This window comes from Pleuronectes platessa, chromosome 1 (assembly GCF_947347685.1).
Source record: "Pleuronectes platessa chromosome 1, fPlePla1.1, whole genome shotgun sequence".
In the NCBI taxonomy this organism is placed as follows: domain Eukaryota; kingdom Metazoa; phylum Chordata; class Actinopteri; order Pleuronectiformes; family Pleuronectidae; genus Pleuronectes; species Pleuronectes platessa.
This window is the reverse complement of record NC_070626.1, coordinates 15,891,099-15,910,156: the sequence shown is the minus strand read 5'-3', so window position 1 is coordinate 15,910,156 and position 19,058 is coordinate 15,891,099. Positions and strand designations below refer to the sequence as shown.

The window sequence follows — 19,058 nt, the reverse complement described above, 5'->3', positions numbered from 1 at the left end:
CAGCTATACAGAGAGTGGTCCTGTCCCACGTTGTGTTATCCGGAAGAAGTTATGTGTTGACCGTCCTCTGGTTTATTATCGCTCATATTTGGACCGGCTGAACAGTATGGAGCGACAGTAAGACGAGTCTGGAGGTTGCCCACAGACTGTATCGACACCCGGGGTGGAACCATGTCGGTAAACCGGTGTGTGTGGCTGTTTTCTCGGCTGCAGCTCCATGCTAACAGCCGGGCTGCCCGTTTCACCGCTGGAGGCAGCTGTCATGTGTCTGGGTGGTTACACAAACATCCGCGGGCCAGAAACGTTTCATCCAGCAGCTCTCCACCCAAAGCCCCGGACACGTCTCTGTTCGTCCCCGTCTCTCTGAAGACGGACTTCTCGATGGACGGGAGTGTTGGAGCAGAGCTCACCCAGCCGCTCTCTAAAGGTCAGTACCTTCAGATCTGGACCTCCGGGTTGCCAGGTCTGCGACACAAAACGAGACCTCCTTGTGTTGTGTCTCTATTGACGTATCAATCTTTGTGTCTGTGATTCAGAAGAACTGCTGAAAGTGTTGAACCGGTTTTATAAGAGGAAGGAGATGCAGAAGCTGGCAGCAGATCATGGCCTGGATGGTGAGGAAATCAAATCTCGTTTCAGCTGTTGGTCATTTCTCTCTTTCCCTTACAGTGTGTGTGTCAGACCACAGGGTTTAAAAGTGCTGCATCATTACTAAAAGAAACGTAACTAATGCTCCAATGCCTACCACATAATTAAGAATTCACGATCTAATTCACAACCTTTGTTTATATGAGATGTAAGTTTCTTTGTCTGATCTGTCAGAACCTTATTTTATATTCGTCAAGATACACATTAGACCAGCGCTGACTCTGTCTGGATCTCCTGGGTCACCAGGAGCCCAGGGGAGGGTTGGGATTGTTTCCCTTGCAAAGTTTCGTTTTTCGGAATAAGTGAATTCAGCCTCGTTGGGCGGATTAAAAGATAATGGTTGTCATCAACCAGACATAACTATTTATTAGCAGAGTATACCTGATTATTCAAATCGAACAACCGTGCATTGTTCAGCAATTTCTGTCGCATAGTTCACACACAGTTACGTGTTGTATTTTGTGTGTGCAGCTCGTCTGTTCCACCAGGCCTTCATCAGCTTCAGGAAGCATGTCCTGGAAGGATCAGCTCTCCCCGCTGATCTGCACATCATCCTCAGTGACATCTGCTGTGGAGCAGGTTTGTTAAATTCTGCTAGAGGCTCCAGTTTTTGGCATGAGTGGTAACTAATTAAAGTTATGATTCCATTAATCTTTCATTTCTTCTGCTCTCAAGGTCACATCGATGACATCTACCCCTACTTCATGCGTCACTCCAAGCAAATCTTCCCCATGCTGGACTGTATGGAGGACCTGAGAAAGATCTCTGACCTCAGGGTCCCTGCTAACTGGTGTGTACTATAGACCAGGAGTGTAGCTGATGTTAATGCATCTCATATCGGATGTAACCCTCAGCAACCACACTTTTACCTTCATCAAGAAGCCTCTAGGTTTGACTTTCTGTATGCATGTGTTATAACTCGCTCGAGTGTCATAGTTTCTCTCTGTTGTCTTGTTGGTCAGGTACCCTGAGGCTCGGGCCATCCAGAGGAAAGTGATTTTCCATGCTGGTCCCACTAACAGTGGTAAAACCTATCACGCCATCCAGCGCTTATTGGCTGCTAAGTCTGGAGTCTACTGTGGTCCCCTGAAACTACTGGCCCACGAGATCTTTGAGAAGACCAATAACGCTGTTCGTATACTCTTTTTCTGTTGTGTCTTTGCTATGGTCCATTTCTGTGCGTATTCTAAAGGTGCCATCTTTTATATCTTCTGCGTGTGTGTGTGTGTGTGTACCAGGGTGTACCATGTGACTTGGTTACAGGAGAGGAGCGGACGTTCATGGACTTGGAGGGTCGAGCTTCTGGCCACGTGGCCTGCACCATTGAGATGTGCAGTGTCAATACACCTTGTGAGTAAACACAACACAACACATAGCATCAATCAGTAGCTTCAATTCAAAAAGTAAACTAAACTGCTCTGTAGCTCATTGAATTGTTTTTCATTAGATTGTGTTTCCTCTAATCAAAACCATGTGTAATCATATTTAAACCTTGATTATTATCTAATTTTAAATTTTGTTGAGTTAAATTTAAAGTTACTGTGATGTGGCCATTTTTGAATTTGTTGCGCTCCTTAAAGAAATAATATGTTGTTTTTTTAAGTTATAAAAGAAGTCACTAAATTGGTCTTCTTACGGAAGCCTCATCAGCCTATATCTGAATATTTGATATTTTTTTCAACATCATCTTGAATATTTACCACAGGATTGTTTTTTCATTTGTAGATGAAGTGGCTGTAATTGATGAGATTCAGATGATCAGAGATCTTTCCAGAGGCTGGGCCTGGACCAGAGCACTAATGGGTTTGTAACACACACTCAAATTCGACATACAAACTGTGAAAATGTTGATAAACGCCCATGCAATGTTATAGGAAGTATTTTTAACACAAAATAAAAATCTTAAATAGGTTCTACTCTGACATATACTACTTTCTTCCCCCAATTTTGTGGTATTCTGTTCAGTTGTTTTTGTGTAATCTGGTTTATAAACAAACAAAAAATCTACCAACAAACGGGTGAAAATCAAGCTACTCGCACAAAAAAATTCAAAATGACACCCTATCCGTTACATCATGTCTAAAATTATGCGTAGATGCATGTTTAACCAGAAAAACTCATCTGTCCTCACACGCACATGGAAGGTTCAGCTTCTCACATGAATATCTGTGGCATTGTCGTTGCCCTCCTGATTAATTTGTCCCAAAGCTAAACTAATAAGCATTTCTAAAAAACATGTGCTGCATTAGTAAAACAACGTTTATTAACTTTTGCTCTTTTGCTGTGTTGTAGTTAAATCTTTTTTTCCAATGATGATTTCTCCAACCTCCACAGTAAGCATTTTCTCTGTGTTTATGCAGGTCTCTGTGCAGAGGAGATCCATGTGTGTGGAGAAGCTGCAGCTATCGACTTTATTAGAGAGCTGATGTACACCACTGGAGAGGAGGTGGAGGTGAGGCTGCAGCATGAAGCGCATCAGGAAGGCTATGGTTGATTCACTTTCCTCATCACCTTTTCTGTCCCTTCACTCCTCTTAAGGTTCACACCTACAAGCGTCTGACTCCATTCTCAATCCTGGATCAGGCTGTGGAGTCGTTGGACAACTTGAGAGAAGGAGATTGTATCGTCTGCTTCAGTAAAAATGACATCTACTCCATCAGCAGGCAGATCGAGATCAGAGGACTGGAGTGTGCTGTCATTTATGGGAGTTTACCTCCAAGTGAGTGAGGCAATGGTTTTTGATAAGAAGGAAACTTGTCACATATTGGTGCTCAGTTCTCTTCCTGGTTAAAAGTGAGCTAGAAATATGAGAAGATATGTTCATCCACACCTTCTGTGGATTTGTGAATGTGGGAGCAGTGTCTACAAAAAACACCAGGATCTTCCTGGGTTCAACTTGTTTACTACAACAGGGCATCAGTTCTAAAAAAATTAAAACCCAGTTGTTTTTTGTGATTAAAAGCCACCAAGCTGTCACAGGCCAAGAAGTTCAATGATCCGGATGACCCCTGCAAGATCATGGTCGCCACAGATGCCATTGGAATGGGCCTCAACCTGTAAGTACCAAAGCTGCAATATATATATATATATATAGTCATGGATCTTGATGAAAACAAATTTAAGTTCCAGCCTGTGGCGACGTTGTAGCTGCCTCCATGTTGAATTTAGTATAAATTGGTCAGTTGTCAACCCAACGCACAGGTGTGAAAACATAACCTCATTGGGAGGATATGCAGGACAGTGTAACGTACAGATTTTTATGAAGAAGTTCACATCATTTCTCTGCATGTCCTCTTTTCTCCAGGAGTATCAAACGCATCATCTTCAACAGTCTGGTGAAGCCTAATGTCAATGAGAAGGGGGAGAAACACATGGAGACCATCAGCACATCACAGGCTCTGCAGATAGCCGGCCGTGCAGGGAGGTCAGTCTCATTTCTGCTCAGGGTATCCTCCTCATGGAGGAGCAAGTGTTTAAACCCGTGTCCTCCGTGTCCTCTCACAGGTTCTCCTCCAAGTTTAAAGAGGGAGAAGTTACCACCATGCACAGAGATGATCTGCCTGTGCTGAAGGAAATACTCAGTCAGGCAGTGGAACCCATAGAGGTGAACACACATACACGCACACACACACACACACTCACACACACTCACACACAGGCAGCAGCAGCACTGGATGTTAATCTCTCCTCTTGTCTCAGACTGCAGGTCTACATCCCACAGCAGAGCAGATAGAGATGTTCGCCTATCATCTACCTGACGCTACATTATCCAACCTTGTGGTGAGTACACTCTCACCTTTGTTTAAGATTGACTGCACACTTAGATGTGTTGTTTGACCTGTAAACTAAATGATATGACTGTTCTCTGATGAAATGCTTAATTTCTTTGTTTTAAAATAGTGAGGCCAACCTGAGAAACATGTATGTCTATGAGTGAGAGATGATGTTACACTGTTGGTCCTTTAGTCAAGTGTTGATCTTTGCTTTTTCAAAATAAATTGACATAAACAGTTTATATTCATCAGGGGGTATTTACAGACAGTGTTGCCAACTTAGCAACTATATTTGTCAACTCTTCAGACTGCTTACGTGATTATTATAATTTTTTCACCTACTGACAAATCTAGTGACCTTTTGCACAAACCTTAGTGATCTTATATAGATGGGAGTTCCCAGTGTTGCCCTGTGAAAGGGAGGTCAAGCTTCCCCTCCACAGGCATCTCTCGGATCTCCTCGACCGAACAGCAGCTGACAGGAAACTTTGAGTGACATCAGACAATATCCCTCTGAAAGTACCTGATTCAAACAGGGTAGGACAGAATGCTGCTGAACTCCTGACAATCTGAGTGACTCCTCTCTCCGTGTCTCTTCCCCAGGACATATTTGTCAGCCTCTCTCAGGTGGATGGTCTGTATTTCGTCTGCAACATTGACGACTTCAAGTTTCTGGCTGATATGATTCAGCATATCCCACTCAACCTGAGGTCGCGCTACGTCTTCTGTACTGCTCCCATCAACAAGAAACAAACCTTCGTATGCACCTCCTTCCTAAAGGTAAGGAGGAGTGGGAGTGAACAAGGGGTGAGATTAAATGAGGTAATTGAAAAGAGAGCAGAAAGGAAGGAGTGGCAGATGAGAAGGCGCAATGCTGAGGTGGAATTAGCAATAAAGAATGCAGTTACTGGGTTTATTGTGGTCAGCATGTTGAGCTTTGCATGCTGCCCAGCACTCAGGTTTCTTCTCTTCCTCTTTTTTCAGTTTGCTCGTCAGTTCAGTCGAGATGAACCTCTGACCTTTGACTGGGTCTGTCGACATGTCAGCTGGCCTCTGGCTCATCCCAAAAACATTAAAGACCTGGTTCACTTGGAAGCTGTTCATGATGTGTTGGATCTTTACCTCTGGTTGAGGTAATGTTATCTGTACCTCTGCCAAGGAGGTTTTGTTTTCACCCCTTTTGTTTTTCCATTAGTTACCATCAAAAACCGTAAAATATTACATTTCTTTGTCATAAGGCATTCATAGTGACATCTTTGGAATAATTCATTTAAAACTAAAATGCTAATGCTGAAAATGAATATTTGTCGAGCTCTATTAAAAACTGCTTAGCTCTCTAATCCTTGTGGCTGTTGGTGTCTCTCTGTCTGCAGCTACCGTTTCATGGACATGTTTCCTGACACGGCCTTGATTCGAGAAATCCAGCGGGAGCTTGACGACATCATCCAACAGGGCGTCCAAAATATCACTCGTCTCATCAGAGCCACTGACACATCCCTCACTAGCCCAGTGCGGACACAGAGCAGCAGGAGTGGACAATTGAGTGGGAACAGTGGAGCTGCAGACGGTCGCTATTTGACCAACAGCAGAGGTCCGAGGGGACAGAGAGACTTAGGAGAGATGACAGACAGTTCTCTGGCTAACCGCCTGGTGAGAGACGGGCTGCTGACGCCTGATTTACTGCGGCAGCTGCAGAGAGAGTTTTCCAAAGATCCCAAGGAGGATTCCACCAACCAGCAGGTCCTTGATACAGAACATCACAACAATAACAACAAAGGGAAAAAACGGCGGAAGAAATGAAGATGTGACGTCTTGATGGCTGCACAGAGTCTCTGCTGCTGCCACAGATCCCACTGATACAAACTTTGAATCATATGTGGTGGTTTGAAATGAATCATGACCGGTAATGTGAATCTAAGAGGGATAATAAAAAGCTTTTAGCCTGAGCTGTAACAACAGTGGAGTTTTAGAGTCCGACATTTACAACATAGTACATTGACATCAAGGTAGACATGAAATTTATTTTTCACAGTTCTAAAAGCTCACTCTCTATTCTTTTTACAAATGTCCAAACTCTAACTAGTGATAGTGAACGTCTCTGGTTCAGGATCCGGTGAATGACCTGCTTGTTCCTGGTTCTTGTGAAGGTTCAGGTACCTGGTGGGAGATTCTCTGTTTGTCTGTCGAAGCAGAGAATAACTCACAGAATCACCTCAAACAAATTTTAGTGTCGAACAGGACCAACATCAAAATGTACTGAACTGACTTGGTTTGGGTTTATAAATACACCCCTTGTCTTGGATCTTTGTTGGAGATACCACGTTCAATGTCAGTTACCACTGGGCCACACTTCAAACTGGCAAGAAGCACTGTTTATCACAGTAAAGGATTCAGTAAAACTCACATTGTCAAATGCTATTTTGGAAACATTATTAAAATGTTCTGGAGCTGATTTACTCTTCATGCTGTCAACTCAACAAATACAGTATAACCAACTTGTTGTGGGTTCACCTGAAGAATTCCCTTTCTGCTTCTCTTTAACGAAATCACATTTCCTGTGAGCGTCCAGTCAACAGTTGGATTAGATAAGAGTGAGCGCAACCCTGTAACTGTCTATTTACAGATGAGATGCCATATTTTTCTTGTTTGTAAATTTAAGTTGATGACAGAAGCCAATAAAAGTTTGTTTTTTAATGTTTCTTGATTATATGAAAATGAATGATAAGTTGATTTAGTGTGGGCATAAAATCCAGTCGGGACAGACTGTAAACCAAAAAAGGTGCAACAGTCCCAAGTTGAATGGCACTCGGTAGAGATCATACCTCTGCTGAGTCCTCTTAAATACAACCCTGGATCTGACCTCTGATCTGCGTACACCAATATTTAATATGTTCTTTCCTGAGCCGTATGACATCCCTCTACCAAGCTTCATAGAAAGCCATCCAGTATTTTTTTTGTGTTATCTTGCTGACAAAGGTAATTCACAGACGTTAATTCAGTGTGATTAAGTTAACAGATTTTGTCTTTCAAAGAGTCATGAGGCCGATTTCCAGATACAGAAAATCACAAGAGGTTAGACATGTTACTCCCTTATTTCCACAACTTGTTGTGAAACCCATGCATCAGTGATTAACTCATATTTTGGAGATGTTATGATTCAGCAAAAGCCTATCAGTTCGCCAGAGACACCACAAAGTAGACCGGGCTGAAGTCTTAGAGAGAGGAGGAGGTGGTGGTGGAAAGGGGTTTGGCTTGTTAATCATTGAGATAGTGTAGCGGCTGCTCTCTGGTCTCACTCAGGACAAAATGAGACAATCGGAGTGAAATGCGAGGGAAGCAAGACTTACTGCATCTTAATATCTGAACACGCTTTTCATAACTTATATGGAAACTGTTTACATCATGCACTGACAGAGACACACACTGATTAACAAACCTGCTGGAAATTGTTTTGGTGGTGCTGTATCTAAACAACATGTTGACTCTTCAGCTTGTTTCCTTCCTCTTCTCCAAAATCAAGGAGGGCCCCACAAAGAAGGTAAGAGACGTCTTTCAGTACTTTGTTTGCAACGGATGAGGTTTCATGAGGCTGATTGTTGTGATATTTAAATAAGAGAGTGAGGGCCAGAGAAGAAACATGCAGAGAGAACTCCAGCCTCCACACGTTCAGTTAAAAATAACTTGTTGCCCATTAAAGAGCTGGTAATAATTTACTGGATCAGTCAGATTTGGTCATGTTTGGATAATTTCTTGTTTAATTTACTTCTTCTGATCATGTAATTTACAAAATTACTACGTTGTAATATCCTGATCTGAGCAGCTGTCTCCCTGCTATGTGTAAAAGTAAAAACTCCCTCTCTGATTTCAATTGTTGCTCTTTTCCAGCTGACAAAAATGACTTAAAGACGTTTTAAATGCAAATCCTGAGCTTGCAAATTCAATTCCAAAATTTTCCTCAACAGCATTGTTTTGTTAATGTGCATAAACACTTTCACAAAATCAGAAAGAATAGGCGGCGCTGAGATGATCAAGGTGCTGTAAAATAGTTGTTGTGTCACCGCCTGTGTTTTCCCAGTTTTAATGATTAACACACTCATCTCCTCTGTTAGTGCAAATGAGATCAGCTCACACTCACAGGGGCATAATATTGACTCACTCACGCACACACAAACACATAGTGACAGGAAGCCCTGGTGCACGTAGGCCAGAAGGACCTTGTCCCATGAACGCGTTGCCATGGGGATGGTTTGGCTCAGCACAAGGCCCAGAGTGTTATAATATTTTATATAATTTTGTAGTCATAATAAAAAGTTACGAAGAATCCTAGTAGACAGTTGAAAGCATTTCAAACCCCTACTACTACTACTACTAATTATTATAATAATAACAATAATTTATGTATTCATATAGCACCTTAAAATGCAGCTCAAAGTGCTTTACAAATGAACGTTTTTTTAAATAACATATAATGAATAAATTAAATAAAAGCAATAGCATAAAATACATAAAAGCATGAAGAGGGACATGAAATTAGAAATAATGAGGAAAAGTTCCTACAAGAATCAACAAGAATGATCAAATATACAAAATAATAAAAGACCCAAAAATCAGAAATGATAAAAAAAATACAATTAATCACAATTAGAAAAGCAGCATAACTCAAGGTTCTTGAACTAAGAGAAGGACAGAGTAATAAGGAAGCAGGAGAAGTGAGAAGAGGAGATTAAAAGAAGAGATGGATGAGATCTCTCCTTCCTCCTAAGACCCTCCGTCTCATTCAAGTTAAGTCAGAATACATCAGTCAGATTTATCCTGGTTTCTGTTTTCTCCGTCTCTCCTTAAAAAAAAGTTGAAGGTGGACAGCTTTCTGCACACGATGTGTCTCCATGACGACCAGCTGAGTGCCATCTCGGCCCGTTTCCAGGCTGAGATGAAGAAGGGGCTTTCAGCAGAGAGCAACGCTGCTGCTGCCGTCAAGATGCTGCCGACACATGTCCGCTCCACTCCTGATGGATCAGGTGACTCACATTAGGGATCTTCACACTTTTTCAGGCCCCTGTGTTGAACAATGTACACATAATGCACACCTACAGTATAAATGTGAAATGTTTTGGTCGCTCTCCTTCACTCCTGCAGAGAGAGGACAGTTTCTGGTGCTGGATCTCGGAGGCTCCAAGTTTAAAGTGCTCCGAGTTAAAGTGAGAGACGGAACGGGGATTAGGAGAGGAGGAGTGGAGATGGAGGAGAGGAGTTACCCAATACCACAGGAGCTGCTTGTGGGGAGAGGAGCAGAGGTGAGTAGTTGAAGACAGGAAAACATGAACAGTACAGTAAAAACTTTACTGTAAAAACAGTAAAAAAATTTGGTAAAAGATAGATAAAAAACAAAGACAATGGGTGGGGTGTTTGAGACTTTCCATCTTTTTCTTGACTTTGTTTCTCTGTGTTCTCTCTGACTCTGTGCGTAGTTACTGGACCATGTGTCCGAGTCTCTAAAAGACTTCCTACATGAGAAGAACATCAGCTTGGAGAAGAGACATCCTCTGGCCTTCACGTTCTCTTTCCCCTGCGAACTGTCCGCCCTTGATCAGGTGACGTCTCTCATTTGTTATTCACAACCTCTACCTGCAGTATAAACCTCTCTTGGTGTAAACATGGCACTGACTTTTTAAGATTTATATTCTGAAACCCCTCTAACCCCCTCTGTAGGGATCTTTGTTAAGCTGGAGTAAGAACTTCCGGGCTCGGGGCCTTCAGGGGAAGGACGTGGTTCAGGCCCTCAGAGACGCCATTGGCAGAACTGGGGTATGAGCTGTTCTTCATTATGGGACAAACAGACGCAGACATGACCTATTTAAACTTATTTTAGCCAATACTTCTGTATTTGGGATGCGACGATTGATGACATCATCTAAACCAAAGCCACCAAAGAGAGACTGAGTCCTGGACTGTATGGGCTTTTGGTTTACTAGGAGTTAGGTGTTATACTCACCTCATTATATCCACATATGCACTGTTGTGATTCTACGACATGAATCCTGTGACAACAATCTGAACTGTAAAGGTGCATCACTCTGTAACTCACTCTGCAGGGGATGAATACAGAGGTGTTAGCTGTGGTGAACGACACCGTAGCCACCATGATGACCTGTGGTTTTGAAGACAAGTATTGTGAAGTAGGACTCATCATTGGTGAGTACATTAGTACTGATTGGTTATGTGGATTCACTCTCCTGTAGTTGATTACAGTTTTCAAGTACACGATGTATTTTCCTTGAATATCTCTGAATTATACTTTTACACAACTTCAAATCTTAATATGAAAGGGATGATGCAGTTTAATTTAGTTCCAAAACAAACCATGAAAACATTTAGCTGCACAAAGAGTTAGCAGCTTTTGCAAATTATATATTTAAAATATACAGCTTCCATTTCATACCTATCAAACTATAATAATCTAAATATGGATGACGATGTCCAAGTTTGCATCTCCACTAAATATATTTTCCCCTCTAAATTTATCAAATGGTCCAAAGAGGTGAAATCCTCCAGTATTTTCAACACAAGTCAAAACAAATTGTGTGCTTGTTAGAACTTTTTTTCCTGCCACAGATTTATTTGATCTACTAATAAAACCTAAAATCTGAAATAAAATAATCTGACACCTTCCTTGTGTTATTTGTTATAATTCACTTTTATTGGAAAGTCAACATATTCTGGCATCATATAATGAAATGAAGGATAATGTTCCCCTTTTGGTTAGTATAGCCCTCCCTCTAGTGGTTCACTTTGATATTGCATGCGTGTTGTGTGTGCACGTGTTGTGTGCATGGAGACATTTGGACTATACCTCTTTGTGATTTAGAGTTTAGAATTAGGAGAGGGCTAAACTAAACTTAAATGGAGGTTATTTATGCACTTTTGAGTTTCAGGGTAGACATCCTTTAAGACAGAAGTGAATTCATGTAGATGATTGAAATTAAACTAATAAACATAATTGTGTATTTGCTGTGTGAATGTGTGTTTAGGTACAGGCACCAATGCGTGCTACATGGAGGAGCTGCGTCACATTGACCTGGTGCAGGGAGACGAGGGCAGGATGTGTGTGAACACCGAGTGGGGGGCGTTTGGAGACGACGGGGCTCTGAGCGATTACATCACTGAGTTTGACAGAGAGCTGGACGCAGCCTCCAACAACCCTGGGAAACAGATGTAAGGAGAGTGATGCAATAATTGTACCTGCAGAGCATGAGTGACACATTATTGTTTCCCAAGCACTTTATTTCTCTGTTAACACACGACTGTAAATCCTGATTGCAGCTTTGAGAAGATGGTGAGTGGGATGTACCTGGGGGAGTTGGTGAGGCTGGTTGTGTTAAAGATGGCTACACTGGGACTGCTGTTTGCTGGACATGTGTCCAACGCTCTGAGGATCAAAGGAACAGTTACCACTGCACATGTTGCAGCCATGGAGGAGTAAGTCTCTTCTAACTCAGTGTCACTCTGCATCTGCCTGAGAACAGTGAGATGTTATAAAGCTCCATCTCTCGCTCATCTTTCTCAGGTATAAAAATGGTCTGGAGAACACCAGACGCCTCCTCACAGGCCTGGACTTGACCCCTTCACTCGACGACTGCATCGCTGTTCAACATGTCAGCACCATCGTGTCCTTCAGGTCCTCAAACCTGGCGGCTGCAGGACTGGCCGCCATCTTGACTCGAATCAAGCAAAACCGGAAATGGAGGACGTTCAGGATCACTGTGGGTGTGGATGGAACGTTGTACAAGACCCACCCACAGTAGGTTATTACATTGAAAGTCAAACTCATGGCTCAATGGTGCACATCAAATGTCTGATGAAAGACATTTATCCATGTCTCAGTAGGAAAGACGTGTGTATGAAGAATAAAATTATAATGAAATCACTGACATCCATTTAACTCACTTTCAAGGTCCTGGAAGTGACATGCTGGTTCACTGGTCTATTGTTAATATTATCATATAAGTTCTGCTTTAGATAAGGCCTGTTACAGATTTATCCCATAGAAAGCTCTTATTTTTAATCCAAAATAATATTTAAAAAAATACATTTAAAGGCATTTAAACCATTATACATTTATAGTCTTATCTGCTAAATCAACTTACTATTGTGTGTCAGACATCTACGTTGGGAAATCACAATATGTAGTTGCAGCAGGTTACCAATAGAGGTCCTGAGAGTTTGAGTCCTTGTGTTCCAGGTATCCCAAACGTCTTCACAAAGTGGTGCGGCGGCTGCTTCCTGAGTGCCAGGTCCGATTTGTCCTGTCAGACAGCGGCAGCAGCAAAGGAGCTGCTCTGGTAACAGCAGTCGCTCAACGCCTGGCGTCGCAGAAGAGAACGGTCAGGAAACCTGGGTGTTTCTTCACCTGTCTTATCGCCATGAATACAAATCTGACACACAGCGGTTCTGCTTGTGTTCCAGGTGGATGAGACACTGTCTCTCTTCAGGCTGAGCTCCGAGCAGCTCCAGCTGGTGAAGGCCAGGATGAGGGCGGGGCTGGAGGCAGGGCTCAGGGGAGAGGGCCCCTCTGAAATCAAGATGCTGCCTTCGTTTGTGTCCCGCCTACCTGATGGCACAGGTCAGGATGATGTCTCTTTCATATTCAACAAGAGCAGTAACAAGTGGCCTATTGCTTTTTTTAATTGCCTATGTTAAGGTGAATATATATATGAATTGGTTGCAACGCCAGAAACACAGCAAAAGGGACACATGCAAGAACGGAAGGGGGGATGAGACCAGAAATGAAAAAGTACTAAACGAACAGACAAAAAAAAACAAGTAATCCAGATAAGATGCACGTAATAAACGCAACTCAACAATCTGCAAACAAAAAGAGGGAAATAAGGCTGTTTAAATTCGGGAAATCTATCTACTAATTAGTATATACAGGTGGGAAAACAACGGTCCAGAGGTTCAGGCCAACTAACTCTCTGTGTTTTCTCCTGAAGAGCATGGGAAATATCTCGCCCTGGATCTGGGAGGCACCAACTTCAAAGTGATGCTGGTGAACTTTAAAAAAGGTCTGCAACCGAGCTCTCAGGTCTACCACAAGATTTACACCATACCACTGGAGATCATGCAGGGAGCTGGAGAGGAGGTAAGATACAGACTGTCAACATGTTGGAGTGAGAGAGACTGAAGGATCCGCAGTAGCAGCCAATACAGACCACATGAAACTAGTTTTAGTGAATTACTGATCAGCAGTTATTGAGTAATACTAGTACTGATCAAACAAGCAGTTTCAATGTAGGGTTGTTGAAATATGACTGAAGATGTTCCTCAAAAAACAGTACTGAAAGTCAAATAAACAGTTTTTATCCATTCGTTTTCCTTCTCTCTTCTTCTCTGTCTGCCTCCAGTTGTTTGATCATTGTGCGCAGTGTGTCAGTGACTTCCTGGACTACATGGGGGTCAAAAACACTCGGCTGCCGGCGGGCTTCACCTTCTCTTTCCCCTGCGAGCAGACAGCCATTGACGCGGTGAGTGTTAAGTCTGGATCTTGGGCTTGAGTTGGCTCATGTTTGGTTAATTTGTTAGATGTTGAAATAGCTATCAATTATTAAATTACAAGCTTTTCAAATGCATTGTAAATATAGGCTTCAACGAAACACATAGAGCAGATCGTCCTCTAACCACAGGGTTAGTGGTTCCATCCCTAGCTCCTCCATTCTGCTTTCTGAAGTGTCCTTGGGCAAGATACTGAACCCCAAATTGCACCTGAGGCTGTGACGCAGTGTGTGAACATATACTCTATGTGCAGCATATATGTTTGTGTGAGTGGGTGAATGTGACTTGTACTGTAAAGAGCTTTTGAGTTAGTCGATAAAATTAGTAAAGCAGATATATATAATTGACCAAATTGAGAAAAGTCCCTTTTTGCATTTGTGTCATTTCCCAACCTTTCTGCAGGGCACACTGGTGAGCTGGACCAAAGGCTTCAACGCCACAGACTGTGAAGGACACGATGTTGTGGACATGCTGCGGGACGCCATCAAGAGACGCAACGTGAGTTGTTTGTCATCACAATCAGGGTTTGTCAGATCAGGTGACAGAACAATGGAGTGCTCTGTCTTATTGTTACATATTTTTAACAGTTACAGTAAACCTGTGGGTGAACTGAACAGTTTTCTGTTAAATTAATTATGATGACAAATAATGAGATGTCCCTTTAACACACTCACACATTATTAATATACCATGTGCTTACATGCTAACCTTAATAACATGTAGGTGATGTGGCTTACAAATATGTTGCAGGAGTTTGAGTTGGACATAGCAGCTGTAGCCAACGACACAGTCGCGACCATGATGAGCTGCGCCTATGAAGAGCCTCAGTGTGAAATTGGACTGATTGCTGGTATGTGGTCTGAATTGAGGACCTTTCTTTCTGGTCCTTCTTGTGCAGCGTGCTGCTTGACACATTCTTTGCTCTCAGAATAATGCTTAGACTGAGTTTACGGATATGTTTATGGTAGCACTTAAGCTCATGATGGTATGTATGACAGTGATTTTTGCGATTGTAGCCATTTGAGGATTCAGTAACAAGAGTCCTCACACATGTAATAATAATGCTTGCTTTTTGTTTTGTTTCCATACACAACTCAGTGAGTTACAGAGAAAATACTGGTTTTGAATTCCTTTTGTAACATGTGTGTAATTAGATTTTTACATTAACGATGGATAATATTGGTCGATGATCTTCTGATATTCCCCCTTTAAGATGAAATGTAGCCTAAAAATGAATTTATTCTTGTTATATGACAACTTTGTTCTCATAATCTTAAATATTTTCTAATATAATCTAATGAGTGGCCCTAATACTCTGTCTGCTATAATAAATTAACTTTATGATTCTTTTTCACAGGAAATGGCACTAATGTTTGTTACATGGAGGAACTGAGGAACATCAAGACGACTGAACAAAAGAAAAGACAAATGGTGAGGAGGCCTGAAGCAGAGGGGGACACCTCTCATTAACAGCTGACAGTGTTCAGGTTTTTTGCTGAGGTTGATTGGAGGATAACTGATGTACTTCACCTCCTCATGGTGCTTGCATTCAGCAGGACGATTGGTCGGATGGAGAGAATAAGGAGGGGGAAGCAAGGATACAGACGATGTGTATAAACTCAGAGTGGGGAGGTCTGGGGGATCACGGCTCTCTGGATGATCTCATCACACCTTATGACGCTGAGGTCGACCTGAACTCGCTTAACCCTGGAAAACAAAGGTTAGAAACTCTCTGTGGACGTCTCTACTGACCTTTAATGCTCCCTGATTGACCAGCATCCACATACTATATATGTTCATTTAGCACATAGGGATTCAGCTTCATGTTTGTGAGTGTGACAAGATTTTTATATGTGTGTATATGGACTTTATCTTACTTTTTGCATTAATCACTTTGTTTGTGTTAAGGCTTCATATTTTATAAAACCTGTAAAATTAGGCTGGTCCTGCAGATGTCACTGTTTTAACTAATTCTCTGTGTGTGTTTGTTTCGGTTCAGGTTTGAAAAACTGACCGGTGGGATGTACTTGGGTGAAGTTGTCCGTCAGACATTACTGGATTTAACCAGCCGAGGTTTGTTATTCAGAGGAAACGTCACCGACGCTTTGAAAACACCTGGAATATTCCAAACCAAGTACTTGTCACAAATAGAGAGGTAGGGAAACACCTGTCACCTAATTGGATATTCTAACTGCAAACACACTTGAATTTGTATGTAGGTGTGATGTGTGTTTTTTCTCCCCCTAGTGACCGCATGGCTCTACTGCAGGTCAGATCTATTCTCCAGGGCCTCAGGCTCGACAGCACCTGTGACGACAGCATCATCGTAAAAGAGGTAGGAGACAGAAAAAGATGGGCCTTTGGAACAGTGCTCAGAGTTCATGGACTTCTTTAGAGTCAGCTTGTTTTTTTAAATAAGGTCTGGTTTCATCAATTCTTTTTGATGTTCTGTTAAAAGTGGTCAATCTTACCTCTCTATCACTCTATGACAATCAGATGTCAGACATGTCTGTGGCCCTCGCAGGCCTGTAATAAACACAACTGATCATTTCATTTGGACCGAAATTCACGTCTTCACAAGTCGGAGCGACGTGTGCCGCAAAGGCAGAGGCTACAGTCGGCCTCTAGTTGTCAGGGGGTGCGTTCTCATGTCTTTTGGTGGCGTAGCTTTGACGAGAGGGACGATGGGGGGTGGGATGTATCGGTCGCTATTTTTTTAAGTGTAGCCGGTTCTTGGTGACTTTTTCCAGGATTTCCTATGCTAGCTTTTATCTACCTCGCTAAGAAACTCCAGTGACCCAACATGCACATTGGAAAATCCTTAAAACAACAAATGAAGCCATTACTAATCCCGAAGACAAAACCATGTCCTCCATCAATCAGCTGTGAAACTCTCTGGTTCCTAATACTGCTAATGGTTTGTCATTGCTAGGTGTGTGGAGCAGTGTCTCGTCGGGCAGCTCAGCTGTGCGGGGCAGGAATGGCGGCCGTGGTGGAGAAGATCAGAGAGAACCGAGGACTGGACCATCTCAGCATCACCGTAGGGGTGGATGGGAAACTCTACAAACTACACCCACAGTAAGTTATTATTTTGTTTATCTTTGTTGTAATCAATCTCAACAACCACCTTATTTGGTTCTGATGAATTACTGCTGTTGTTTCCAGTTTCTCTGAAGTCCTCCAGGAGACGGCCAGAGTTTTGGCTCCTCATTGTCACGTGACTTTTGTCCTATCTGAGGAAGGCAGAGGGAAGGGTGCGGCCCTCATCACCGCTCTGACCAGACCGAAGGAGGAGATGTAACTTGACATGACTTGCTCGTTTTGTTTTGCTCATTTGTCTCTTGCTATTTGAATTGTGTGAATGTGAATGTGGGAGAACTTCAGAATGTCATATGCTGGATTCACCGGCCACCACTTTAGACCCGACAGCAAGGGATTAAATCATTGTCTCTAATAATGTTTAGTGAACCAGATTCCAATTTATGGATTTCAACAAAATCACAATAAAGCTTGTAAACCTGCTTCCATATGTTTAAAGATTTGTCCCTTTAGAAAGTCCTCCCCTTGTTATTGGCTCTGTATTTAAGATGCACCACACACAATGTGTGACTGACTTAACAAATATACATAACTCTTTCTTTTATTTCTTCAGTTCTTGAGGCGGTCAGCTGTGGGAGAATGTCAGATGTTAATGTTAGCCATGCACTGATTACACTCCTGCCCTCTGATATACTGTAGCTATGATATGACTGTATCCATCTTTTTGTGTCCATAAAAATAACAGTTTGTCTTTGTGTGTATGTGTGTGTGTGTGTGTGTGTGTGTGTGTGTGTGTGTGTGTGTGTGTGTGTGTGTGTGTGTGTGTGTGTGTGTGTGTCAGTCAGCAGTACTTCAGTATTGATGAAGGGCAGAAGGAGGATAAGAATGCTGCTGACTATACTTCCCGAAAAGACAAAACAACTGTTGCTCTGTTCAGTGCTTCTGGACGGACTCTGCGTCCTTGTGATCGCCTGTCTGTCTTTCTGTCTGTCCCTCTTCCTGTCTCTCTGTCTGTCTCTCCCCTCTCGGTCTTTCTGTCAGAGCCATTCTGGTCATTCTGCCCATGTTGTTTATCCGTCTGGCTGGATCCCTGCCCGTCTGCCAGTGTCTTTATCTGTCAGTCTGCACGGCATACACTTAAATGAGTACTGAAATTTACAGACAGAAACTGTTACCTAACTTTAAAACATTTTATGTGAAGAGTTCAATTTCATTTTATCTGTCTTTGTGAATATGATGTTTCGATGATTTTTTAAAAGTTTTTGGTATACATTTTTTTGTTTAAAATGTCCATTACAATTGCCAACTACTGATCTGATACTATTGCAGTGCAATGGTCCATTAATCTGATAATCTATTTCATCACATGATGTGTAGAAGATGAAGGCAGGTAGGCAGAAAGCAGGAATGAAAGAAGTAATGACAAATGAAATGCAAATCATCGAGATAGAAAGACTGAAGGAATTAGGAAACAAATTAGAATGGATTAAAGAAAGGAAGGAAGTGTATGGAGAAAGGGTGCGTGCTTACAGGAGTGAAACAGAAGCTAATCTGTCAGGGATTAACAAATTAGACCGCTACCAGATGAGGGCCAAGTCTCTCTCTCTCTCTCTCTCTCTCTCTCTCTCTCTCACACACACTCTAACACATACAGACACACACAGACACACAGAGCAAAATCCCACCCTATCCTGGTGGTGACCTACAGTAGCTTCACAGTTGAACTACACATGCACTATCACTGCAGCTTCGATGCAGCGACACAGTGACTGATACAGAGCCGGTCTTTTCCTCTCAATTTCTCTAACAGGGCACTTTCCATTTCCTCTTGTTTGGTCCATTTGTTCATCCTGTATCTACTTCCTCTTCCCAGTCTTACACATTTTTCTTTCATTTTAGTTGGAATAAACTTGTTGGAAATACCTCTAACGATTTCCCCTGAAAGGTCATTCTTCAGGGTGCAAGGTGTGTTTGTGTGTGGTGCACTGTATATTCACTCTCTTCGTGTGTGTATGTGTGTGTGTCTTTGTCTCCCCTGTGAAGCAACAA

At 42.3% G+C, this 19,058-nt stretch overlaps 2 protein-coding genes across 5 annotated transcripts; both read left to right on the top strand.

Annotated features, from left to right (window-relative positions):
• Nucleotide 1: 1 nt before the first annotated feature.
• On the top strand, nucleotides 2-7,115 carry supv3l1 (SUV3-like helicase). 2 transcript variants are annotated; one of them, XM_053411911.1, is made up of 17 exons: nucleotides 6-124; nucleotides 159-427; nucleotides 537-614; nucleotides 1,120-1,227; nucleotides 1,324-1,438; nucleotides 1,611-1,779; nucleotides 1,887-1,998; nucleotides 2,374-2,451; nucleotides 3,009-3,100; nucleotides 3,187-3,367; nucleotides 3,611-3,704; nucleotides 3,953-4,072; nucleotides 4,153-4,252; nucleotides 4,348-4,428; nucleotides 5,025-5,201; nucleotides 5,406-5,554; nucleotides 5,795-7,115. In XM_053411911.1, the coding sequence occupies exons 2-17, from the start codon at nucleotides 172-174 to the stop codon at nucleotides 6,219-6,221; spliced, it is 2,337 nt and encodes a 778-aa protein (XP_053267886.1). In that variant the 5' UTR covers nucleotides 6-124; nucleotides 159-171; the 3' UTR covers nucleotides 6,222-7,115. The 2 variants fall into 2 exon arrangements, with proteins under 2 accessions (XP_053267804.1, XP_053267886.1); XM_053411829.1 differs by having other exon boundaries at nucleotides 2-427.
• Nucleotides 7,116-7,653: 538 nt separating this feature from the next.
• Nucleotides 7,654-17,492, top strand: LOC128442060 (hexokinase HKDC1). Of its 3 annotated transcripts, XM_053424381.1 has the most exons (22): nucleotides 7,654-7,788; nucleotides 7,822-7,959; nucleotides 9,271-9,439; nucleotides 9,558-9,715; nucleotides 9,890-10,012; nucleotides 10,131-10,226; nucleotides 10,514-10,613; nucleotides 11,450-11,633; nucleotides 11,742-11,897; nucleotides 11,986-12,219; nucleotides 12,661-12,802; nucleotides 12,885-13,041; nucleotides 13,412-13,560; nucleotides 13,823-13,942; nucleotides 14,373-14,468; nucleotides 14,721-14,820; nucleotides 15,328-15,401; nucleotides 15,524-15,690; nucleotides 15,970-16,125; nucleotides 16,218-16,305; nucleotides 16,903-17,048; nucleotides 17,136-17,492. In XM_053424381.1, exons 2-22 carry the CDS (start codon nucleotides 7,897-7,899, stop codon nucleotides 17,269-17,271), a joined length of 2,814 nt encoding a protein of 937 aa, XP_053280356.1. In that variant the 5' UTR covers nucleotides 7,654-7,788; nucleotides 7,822-7,896; the 3' UTR covers nucleotides 17,272-17,492. The 3 variants fall into 3 exon arrangements, with proteins under 3 accessions (XP_053280356.1, XP_053280441.1, XP_053280264.1); XM_053424466.1 differs by having other exon boundaries at nucleotides 7,659-7,959; nucleotides 15,527-15,690; XM_053424289.1 differs by having other exon boundaries at nucleotides 7,659-7,959.
• Nucleotides 17,493-19,058: the final 1,566 nt, after the last annotated feature.